Below are 12076 nucleotides of genomic sequence, written 5' to 3' on the forward strand. Positions count from 1 at the left end.
ACTATTGGTTAGATTGTCGCCGGCCTCCTGATATATAATCTACTATAAAAATCTTTTATGTCACCAATTTATTTAATTATTGATAAATAATTACTTCTTTAAAATTTTAATTGAAAATTGCAGATTTTTTGGGGAAAACTCTGATTCTCCGAGGAAAATTTTTGTTGAAGGAAATCGGAAAAAAATAACTTTCTGCAGATCTAAATTACTGTGAATTTTTATTTGAGTGTTTTTGGTTTAAAGGAAAAATCTTATGAGTTACAGAGCACAGTTATTAGAGCACTAATTGAAAAAAAAAGAAGATTTAGGAGTGCTAATTTGTTTATAAATAAAACAACACACTTTCCACGGACTTGTCATACCCCATATTACTAATACATATGCAATCTTAAGATTCGATTTTAGCAATAAAATAGCTGGTAAATAACTTTTCCCAAAAATGACATTTTTTCGATAATTTGCCCAGGCTATCAACAAACGTTGCGGTGGTTGCATAGCCAATAAATCCAATAAACAGGAGGACCAACCCAAATTCTGAGCAGTGTTAAAATGATAACGTTAATATCCCCAGTTGGAACTAATATCGAAAAATCGAAATGAATAAGAATTGCCCCTGTCATGGCGGAGTCGAAATTAAATTGCGACATCGAAATGAATTAGAATCAGGCCCCTGGTATGGAGTAGATTAATAATTGGTTAATGTATGTGATATAATGGTGATTTATGTTTGAAATCATTACCCTAACGCCGATGTTGCCTACTCCACCATGATAATTTTTTTTAATTTTTAAAATTATTTAGATTGTGAATTGACATAAAAGTTTATATGCACCGTGGGCATTAATAAATATGTACAACCTCGGGCGACCTACAAACACTCGAATAAGAGGCTCTCGTATTTGTAAGATAGTCGCCCTAAGGCATAAACATCTACTTAATGCCCTTGGTACAGAAATAACTAGTATTTCTTCCACATAGTTACTATTATATTATTTTTTAGATGGCATCTATAGTAACAAACAGTTTAAAACATCCCAACGAACGATCAGCCTCAAATTGGATGGGAAGATTAAGACAGATTAAAAAAATCAGGAACAGAGCTATTCAGGATCAGAAGAACAATGAAAGCATTTATCAAAACGAAGAAAGAAAAGAAAAAACAAACGAAGAAAGCAAAAACAAATATATGGAAGATTTTACACATTATACATAAACTCTATATTTTTAATATCTTTAAGATTGTAATTTTAAAAATACAAATGTGAATATTTTATTTCATAAATAACAGACTGAACTATTGGTTTTTAAATTTTCACACAGTTTGATACGTTTCTTACTTAGTTTACTTAAGCCGTCCTCTTATTTATATCTTACAGTGTTGAGGAAAGCGAAGAAATCATATCCATACCTTTCGGTTAGTAGCTAGTCTCTCTTTCTTTCTCCACCCAATATTTCTTTTTTGCGAAAGCCTTCCCAACGTCTATGTTCCATGTTCTTGCTGGCCTCTTCGTCGTTTTTATCTAATGCAGCTTTCCATACCTTACAGTTCTACCTTCACTCGTTCTCGACATTTATCCGAACCACGATAACTGTTTCAGTTCAAGTCTGTCTAAGGTCATTCCTATACCGCACCTTTCACGTATTACATCGTTTCTTATACGATCACGTCTGGTCACCTAGGTTAACGCTCGTAAATATCGCATTTCTCAAGCTTGCATTTTACTACGAATGTTGTCGTTCACTGTCCACGTTTCACTACCGTAGAGTAGTATACAGTTTTAAATACTTTCATTTTTGTTTTCAGGCTTAGTTCTTTCTTCCTAACAAGACTTTAATTTAGCGCATAGTAGAATTTTGTTGCACTCATTACCTTGTTATTTATTTCTGGTTGGGAGGATGTTCCCAAGTGTCCAGTATTTAGTAGGTTGTTTTCCAGGTTAAATTTATAATGTTATGCAGTAGTGTTACTGCGACATCTGGCATGTATTTTATCATTTCCGGCTTACTATTAAGGCGGGTTCTCATTAGTCAGCCTCATTGATAAATAGCGCTGATTCCATGCAACTGAACATAGAATTCAAATTCACTCTATTTCAAGGATATTAAAGTCGGTCTACAAAATGCTAATTTTAAAAATGGCTGCAAAGAAGAAAATTATCCGTGCTGGCTTGACTGACTGTCTTTTGCGACGGAAACATCTCTTAAAAATGCATCAGCTTGGCCGAACCAAAACAGTTTGGGTTTATGCAGATCATCTGTTCCCGTAACACTTTTATTTGCTTTTAATGTTTTATTCAGTTCAACTTTATATGCTGTCCAGGTACTTTTAATTTTATTTTTAATATCGTTTATAGTCAGGGCTTCTATTTCTATTCCACAACAAATAGCTTCGTAGCTTTTTTCCCGCTTTATTATATTTTTATATTGTTCACTTATAATATTCCGTATGCACTCCTCTCTCTGATATAATTGTAGAAACATGCAAATATGGTTATCTCTTAATTTAAAATTTGACTTGTTTTACAAAGAATTAATTCATATACAGTTGAGTCCACGAGTCTTTACTCGTGCGTCATCTTTTAAAGCATACGAAATAAGTCGGAAATTTACTAAACGCAACAGCAAGTGACAGAAAGTGGGTATTATTCCGATCACGGGTTATAATATAAAATTTGACGTTATCAAATAAATAGAATGTCAAATTTAAGTTTTGCTTTAAAATTTTGGTGCATAATTACAGCTACATTTGAAGTAGCTTAATAAATTCTTTTATTATCATTGATTAATAAATAAATAAACAATTTATGAAAAAACATATTTTCTTTTTGTTTTTTTATTCACTTTGGCGGAACATTAAACATAAGCATTCCTTAACTGTGTCAATGAGGTTACTTTGTACGTTGTCAAATTTAATCGTAAAATAACATAAACTTAACATTAAATTTCAAATTCCAATATAAAATTAGTTGTGACAACAACTGTTTGTATACTATAAAAAACTTCAAACTGCAAAAATTCGACAAAATACCAGCAAAAAATTCAACAAACTGACAGTCACAAAGGTAAACCAACCAAAACGTCAGAAATTGTACTTCAAATATGTAAAAACAGGCGGTAACTGGTTTGTCAATAGTTTCATGCGTGGAAGAGAATGATGCTAGATTAAAAGTATGTGTTTTATCTCGCCAGGTATTAATGACGCACGGGTAAAGACTCGTGAACTCAAGTGTACCTCATATACTATTATCCTCTGTCAAGCACTGTTCTATCTGATAGATTCACTTCCATTGATACAGCAAAAGTTGAAATACTTTTCACTTTTATTGAAATACCATATGATCGAACAATATCGCTGAAACGAGGTTCATATTAATCTACTTTATTTCTATGGCGTAGAATCAAGGATATTGATCAATGAGGTTGATTAATGAGAACCCGCCTTTATCTGAGCATGCTGGTTTCCCCTTCTTTAATCTGCTTATCGATTCGTATGACTTATTTTAATGTTATTTCATCTTTTGAACCTACGTAATATTTTTCTTTCAAACACGTCTAATGCATTGGCAGATTTCTGTGTTTCAACCCATGTTTCACATCCATAACTTACTATGGGCCTGATTATTGTCTTATGGGCTCCGTGCGTGACCATGGTGGGAATACACGAAACTATGTCAGTGCCCGTAGCGGCGAAATATGACAACTTTGGCGAATAATGCTGCCGTCGTAAGCAAAAACGCAGTATCTACACTGGAAATTAACACTGTAAATTTACAGTGTAGATACTGCGTTTTTGCTTACGAAGGCAGTATACCTAATATATTATAAATACAATATACTGCCGTCGTAAGCAGCAACGCAGTATCTACACTGTAAATTTACAGTGTTAATTTCCAGTGTAGATACTGCGTTTTTGCTTACGACGGCAGAATGATTGAATAATATTTTTTTCAATAAATATTTCGCTTACCTTATTATTGCCGTTTTGATTTTTATTATTTATTTTTATATTTTCATACTGACTTTCTTTCCTTCCCCTATCTGATGGTATATTCCTATCGTCATCTATTTCCATTTTGTGTTACACACACACACACACACACCACAAAAGTAATAGTTCAATAGACCCAGCTGGTAATAATAATTCACACTGTCTAATGTTAACATTATTAATGTATGTACACTTACTTAATGTTAACACCGACAACTAAACTATAACGAAAAAGTGAAGAAAAACCCTTAAAATTGATATTTTCTTCAGAGAACTTTACAATATCCGTTTTTTGATTTGACACTACAACTTATTGTTTGTATAATAAATTTTAATCAAAAATCGTAAATAAAAATATTACATTAACGTCAAATAAGTCATATGTGTATCATATTATGTTTAACGTCAAATTGTGTTCACCAAAAAATTCAGGCGACTACGCTAGGTATCGCGTCAGTCATGCACGGAGCGAATAGACCCGAAGTTTTGTATTCCGATGTACGTCTCGCGATTTTAATATGTGGCCCATCGCGAAATTGGTTTTATTTGCCAGCATAAGCCTTCTATTTATTTCCGGTTCTTCTTCACTGTTTGCGACCAGGTCCATTCCTAAGTACGTGAATTTATTCACGTGTTCTATATCGTCTATAAAGAGTTGTTGCGCCGGTCTATTTGATCTGGTTTTTATGAGTAGTTTTGTTTTATTTGTATTTATTGCTAACCCTACAGCTTCTGAACTCTGTTTTAACCCCACGTAGGTTTCTTCCGCAGCAAACATAAAATATGTTTGAAAAGGATCTGTTGATTTATTAAATAATTTTGTGGAAATTAAAAAAAAACGTTGATTTCTCGTTTTTGTTTGTGTGAATATTTGCTTATGCAAAAGTGCAGCTTATAGACATCGTGTTTTATTCTACAAAGTAAATATACTTTTTTAATTCCCATAATGTGACCAATAGCAGCACTTTAATAAACTTTTAAGACTTTATTTCTTTTATGATATAGGTATTATATTTATACAAAATTAAAGTATTAAGGATATAGATGTAAGTAAAGATGTAATTTGTAAAGATATAATAATTGTAAATCAATCATAACGACTTGCAATATGCAAGTTATTTCTGTTTATGTTCATTTTGAAAATGTATTTGTCATGTGTTTAAATGTTATTTGTATTCAAATAAAAATGTCGAAACGATAAAAGTAGTTTTTTACCGATTCTGGCAAACATAAAGAAGCAGGAATTAACCACCAAGATCTGAAAATCCAAACCTTTACTGGAATCGGACCGCAAATCTCAGAGTTTAAGGTGAACATACCACGTTGTTTTTAGGGGTTCCAGGTTCCACGAGAGCGTATACGGGTCAATCCATGCCAAATGGTCCAATATAAATTAATTTGGTTGCTTGACAATTTTTAATATTTTTTTATTTTTCTACCTTCTAAACTTCAGTCTATAGACTACAGAATTCCATTTATTTTATTTAAAAAAAAATTAGTTTGCCGATGACGGCCATTTTTGTTAAAGCGTACCGATTATTTTCACGGAAAACATGGCTTCGCTCTTTAGCCAATATTTTCACTGAGATTTGTCCTAGAACAATAAATCAAATACGAAACTTTTTAGAAAAGTATTCTCTAAAAAAACGGTCAAACTACTCTTAAGACCTTAAATGAACCTCAAAGTTTGAAAAGGTAAACTGATAAAATTCCATTTTCAGCATTTTTTTAACAGCATAAGGCAAGCCGATAATGGTTTGTAATTTTTTTCTGCAAAAGACATACGTATATACTTTAAGCAAAAAAAGTTTGAGCTTTGAGACTTAAGGCCGGCCATTGGTAATGTTATAAGTATAGCCGATCCCATCACCTTTATAAAGTACACCACTCATAATCTAGAGCATATATGTATACCGAAAAATGCTTAACCTACTAACAATATATGTCGCTAGTTCCAGCCATATTTTTGTTATCCTACCTATTGTGTATTGTTTATAAAAAAATGTGAAAGTTTTGCTTTTTTCTCAGTAAATATAAGAGCGTTTATATCTAAATTACTTAAGTATTTAAATGAATTTCATGATAAAATTCCGTTTAGCACTACAGTAGAAGTAATGGAAGGATATAACGTTAAAAAAATGTGAATTAATAAAGTACTTTTTGCGTGGTGTACTTTTAAAATAAATTTCTGAAATTAATAGAAATTGGCATGTGAAACGTAAATATTCGACATATAATACGAATACAGTATAGGAATCTGTAAGAATCTAAGCTCTGTTAATGTAGCCATTATGTATAAGATGGCGCTACGAAAAATATTATATACATGTGCAAAATTCAGGAGCGGTATGGCCCGTTTGAAACTTTCCTTTGGAAATTTCGGTACTGTATAGAGAGTAATACCGTTTTGAGGGATGCGGGTGGTTCATTATTGCGTACTTGGAATAATATCAGGGCCCCGTAACCGGGCGTGCAACGCGTGCGGTGCACGCGTGCGTAACCCCAATGGGGCGCCAAACCGAAGGATTGGTAAATAAGAAATATTTATTTTAAATGAGATAATCATTTTTTATATACAATTTTATTTATTTCATGAACAGCTAGAGAAATCTCAAAAATCAAATATTGTGTTATTACTGAAAAAATGATTATTATTCCCGTCCTGAAATGTTGAACGTACTCCGTCTAAAATATATTACATTTTATTGTCCCTTCCTAATTTTTTTCTTTGAAGTATGTAGATAGATTGAATTACGCTTGCCATATGAAAATCAAACATCAAATCACACTCCTTGACGACTAGAAACATAAATTAGTACCCATAACGCAACTTAGCAGTTTTACTCCTATAAAGTGAATCTTTTACTCTAATGATAATTACCCTTAAGTAAACACATACTCTATGAATTATGATTATGTATTTAACTTGGGTATTACCTTTTCCCGTAAAATTAATAATGTATTAATAATAATTAAAATTAATAATTAATAAAATTAATATGAAACCATATGGTTGCTAGTTATGCAGACACCCTATATAAAATTTGTTTGAAAACTTTGATATAACAAAATATTATTGTTTATTTACTTGAATGTATATTTTTAATTTAATACACAGGGTGCTTCATTCATGTTGCAAAAAAATTTAAGGGGAAAGACGCAAAATGTCGCCTCTCAAAATTTTCCTGTGTTTTAAATGTGTTCATTTTTTTCGAATACTGAGAAAACTAATAAGTATTTTTAAAAAAATTAAACGCAGAATGAAAGAAAACGTTATTGCCGAGGGCCGACAGTCCCTTAGAATAAATAAAAAGTTTCTTTTGAATTAAATATTTGCAATTCACTAAATTTTCTCTGTTTTCACTAAGTTTTCAGTAGAAGTTTTTTCAGGAGAAGAATAGGAGAAGTTTTAATTGTAGAACAGTTTAAAAATTTGGAACGTCAGATTACGAAAACGCTCCATGTATTTTTTCGAACAGAACTTCCAATTGATTTGTTACTGTTTCATTAAACTCTCATGCAAAAATCATATTGCTATTTATCAAAAATATAATTCCTGCCATTTGACATGTTCTTCGTGTTAAACTTATTAAAATGCCCAGTTGGTGATAATACCAGTCTGATTTTTGCATAAGAGTTTAATGAAATCGTAACAAATCAGTTGGAAGTTCTGTCAGACAAAATACATGGAACGTTTTCGTAGTCTGATGTTCCAAATTTTTAACCTGTTCCACAATTAAAGCTTCGCCTGTTTCAGTGTTCCCGTACATCAAAGTTTGTCCGACTAGACACAGTTAAGTTAAAAATTTTCAGCTTGTTATTAATCAACTTCTTTTTTGTACGCGAGATCCAAGCCTATAATTCAAATTTAACTTATAAATAAGTGATTTTTACTCAGGTCAGCCGTTATGATGAAACATTTTATTTTAGGGAATATAGTATGGTATAGTTAGACCCATACCCAGACATCCAAAGTGAAAGTTATCCTCCAACACCAAATTGTTCTATATGGTCCACATAATGTTCAGAAAAAAGTCACACCATTTTGAGCGTCGGGTTTGGGGGGGAGAGGGGGGAGAAATCGGTAAATTCGTAGTTTTTTACGTTTTTCGTCAATATTTCTAAAACTATGCGATTTAGCATGAACAACCTTCTATACAAAATTGTTCTACATTAAATTTGAAACAAAAAAGGTCCTATGCATAACCCTTCTAAAATGAACGGTTCCAAAGTTACGGAGGTAGTATGTTATAATTGGTCCAAAAAAGGCCTAACCCAGACATCCGAAGTAAAAGTTTTCCTGCAACACCAAATTGTTCTATATGGTCCACATATGAGTGATCGCGTCTAACCTTAATTTATACCGTTTTTTTTTTAGTTGTTATATGCATGTTTATCCGATTTTTTTGCCGGTACGGCGAGCTCTATTTCAAAAATCTTCTAGTTTCCTCCAAATAATATTTTTTCTAGATTTTTTGTGATATTATAAATAAAATAAGTTTCTTGACATTTTTCTCCAAAGTTAATGGTTTTAAAGTTATAAGCGATTTAAATCCGAAAAATGCCAAAACGCATTTTTGGATTTTAAATCGCTTATAACTTTAAAACTGTTAACTTTTGAGAAAAATGTCAAGAAACTTATTTTATTTAAAATGTCCCAAAAAATCTAGAAAAAATATTTTTTGGAGGAAAACTGGAGATTTTTGAAATAGAGCGCGCCGCACCGACAAAAAAATCGGATGGACATGTATATTTAACAATTAAAACACGACGGTTTAAATTAGGGTTAGACACAATCACTCTTTAGAATCTTCAAGCTGAATGTTTAAACTTCAATTTAAGAATCTGGCAACCTCAAAAGTTCTAATTTAAATATGAGTTTTTAGGCCTCGTAAATGAGCATTTTCGCACTTTTCAGATTTTAAATCGCCTATAACTCGAAAACTATCAATTTTTGAAAAAAATTACAAGATACCTTTCTTGTTTAGAATGACCCACTAAACTTAAAAATATATGTTCCGGGGCAAAAAAACGTGATCTTTTCTATTTGTTTATAAAAATTGTTTAAACAGTTTCTGCCCAAAAATTCCGCCCGGCACCCTTCAGATTTGTTTAGAGGGGACATGTTTGAATAGGAATCCACAAAGAAACCGAATCAGAAATTTTCCCAGACGGGAGCGGTCTCACCACATGGACTAAAATAGATTTCTCCAATACTTTTGGTTTAGATTTTACCACGAGATACGAGCACAGTATTTATCCAAGTAAAATTTTCAGCGAGACCCCGTCCTTAAACCGCCTACTAAAAAATTAAAAGTTCGCACCTGATATATAAAACGATTTCGAGTCATCTTAGCGAGGCCGCACCTGCATACTCTCTGTACTTAACTAAACTATCGACTCACTAAAAATTCTGCCGTTTGCGGCCTCGCTTAGATATCTATTGCGTTATTTCTCCGATAGAGGCAGCATCTCTCGGGAAAGAATCTTTTCTCTCTGTTGCGCCGGCATTTGGGGACCTCTCTTTCATACAACGGCCGGCCTTAAGTAAATTCTTCCAAAAAAATATCTCAGAAATCTAATTTTTTGAAAAATCTTAATGTTTGACCCCTTATATCTCTGATGGGCACGGATGAAAAAGTTTGAAATTTGGCTGAATATTAGCCCCTAGCAAATAGAATTAGACCAGGGCGCATCTGTAAAAATATTAGTACATTTGGACGTTGAGAGGTGACTCAAATTTTTTTGCAGAAATTTCTTGAAAATAACTCAAATAATAATATTTGAGTTATCCTCCCTCTCAAAAAGGTCCGGAACATTGTTTAAACAATCAAAATGTCAAAAAATGAAGGAAAAATTCGATATTTTTCTTCGTTTTTTGATTATAACTTTAAAAGTATTCATTTCCGAGAAAAGTTGTACTGACATAAAAGTTGCGTAATTAAATTTCCTACAATATAGAATTGGTTAAAAACTTAAAAAATAGTCACCCTTGATGCAAAATAGCAATAATTGCGAAAAAACCATACAAAAACAAGTATTCGCATTTTACGTTTTTCAACCATTTATGCTACACTTAGGACCTTCATATTTCACCCAGAAAAACTTTATGATACAGTAAAACAACACTGTAAATTTCATTAAGATCGGTTTAATAGATTTTGCAATCCAGCTTTCGCAAAAAAAATCATTTTTTCAAAATGTTACAGGACTGAAAATAAAGCAGATAGCAAGTTAAATTTTTTTTGCATATAGAAGTGTACTGTACCTTTCATTTGCAATTTGCAAAATTAAAATCGATTAACTACCACGGAGTCAGGAATTTTTTTAAATAAACATTAATTATTGGTGCTATGCGCAGGACATCGGATAGTTTGCTCTGATTGGGCATTAAAGTGACCTTTGATAATGATTGATACATTTTAATTTTTATTACATTTCGATATAAATAAATAAATTTGTTTATTGCAAAATAAAAACACATACTCTATCCTTTGAAATAACACTTTTTTTAGCAAAAACTTTCTTTGCTCATATATTTTAACTTAGAGAATAAAAGTTTATTAGTTTTAAACATATGCAATTGTTTAAACAATATTTCACAAACCATAATAAAATTAGTTTAAAATACAACAAAATATAGAGTATGAAAATAATATATTAGATAAAGATTGGAAGAAATTTTGGTGGAAATCAACTTGTGTTAATCGAACACCGCTGTCCTGCGCGTAGCACCAAAAATTAATGTTTATTTAAAAAAATTTCTGTCGCCGAGGTAATTAATCGATTTTAATTTTGCCAATTGCTAATGAAAGGTACAGTACACTTCTATAAGCAAAAAAAATTCAACTTGCTATCTGCTTTATTTTCAGTCCTGCAACATTTTAAAAAAATGAATTTTTTTTGCGAAAGCTGGATTTCAAAATTTATTTTGCAAAATCTATTAAACCGATCTTAATGAAATTTGTAGTGTTGTTTTACTATATCATAAAGTTTTTTTGGGTAAAATATGAAGGTCCTAAATGTAGCATAAATGGAAAAAAAACGTAAAATGCGAATACTTGTTTTTGTATTGTTTTTTTTCGCAATTATTGCTATTTTGCAACAAGGGTGACTATTTTTAAAATTTTTAACCAATTCTATATTGTAGGAAATTTCATTACGCAACTTTTATGTCAGTACAACTTTTGTCAAAAATGAATAGTTTTAAAGTTATAATAAAAAAATCGAATTTTTCCTTCATATTTTGACATTTTGATTATTTAAACAATGTTCCGGACCATTTTGAGTGAGAGGATAACTCAAATATTATTATTTGAGTTATTTTCAAGCAATTTCAGCAAAAAAATTTGAGTCACCTCTCAACGTCCATCTCAAAAACAGATGCGCCCTGGACTAAATATGGGGTAAAAATTTGGAGTTGCACACTTACCTCATATAGGAGTTACAGGCCTGAAAAAATGGTCAAAAATCAAAATTGTCAAAATTTGAGCGTTTGCAGGCAGGGTAATTAAAATTCAAATAAACTGTCTAATGAAATAAAAATTAATCTATTTTCACCAGATTTCACAATGAATACAAATTTATACAGGGTGGGCCAAAGAAAAGAGTTCACCTTGATATTTGGCAGTTATTATATTTTAAGGGAATGCCGAAACAGGTCGATTTTTATTTTTAAATTACAATTTTTTTATATATATTTCATACGTCTCCATGACGTGTCATCGTCAGTGACGTCATCCATCTGGGCGTGATGACGTAATCAATGATTTTTTTAACGGGAATAGGGGTCGTATGTTATCTCATTTGAAAGAGTGTTCAATTCTCTGTTCAATAGTATAATTATTTATACAGGGTGGCCAAAAAATAATTTTTGAATTAAATTAATTGACACAAAAATAAGAATGTATGTAATTTATTTAACTCAAAATACATTTTATTGCTGTCATAAAATAGAAAAAAATTATTATTTGGCAAATAAACATTGCTTATCGCTTAAATTAAATGTTCAAACTGTCAAGAGGTAGGTGGGAGGCTGTTTGTGATTTAATTTAAGCGAGAAGAAATGTTTATTTGTGAAATAAACAT

General features: G+C 31.5%; 1 protein-coding gene across 1 annotated transcript in view; it reads left to right on the forward strand.

The window, feature by feature from the left end:
• The window catches only part of LOC114331759 (tuberin), a 111418-nt gene extending 106227 nt beyond the window's left edge, over positions 1 to 5191 (forward strand). The window contains exon 23 of the mRNA XM_028281397.2: positions 1001 to 5191. Coding sequence (XP_028137198.1) covers positions 1001 to 1213 — 213 coding nt within the window. The 3' untranslated portion in view covers positions 1214 to 5191. The remainder of the gene's footprint in view (positions 1 to 1000) is intronic.
• Positions 5192 to 12076: the final 6885 nt, after the last annotated feature.

The sequence above is a fragment of the Diabrotica virgifera genome, chromosome 8 (genome assembly GCF_917563875.1).
Source record: "Diabrotica virgifera virgifera chromosome 8, PGI_DIABVI_V3a".
Lineage (NCBI taxonomy): Eukaryota > Metazoa > Arthropoda > Insecta > Coleoptera > Chrysomelidae > Diabrotica > Diabrotica virgifera.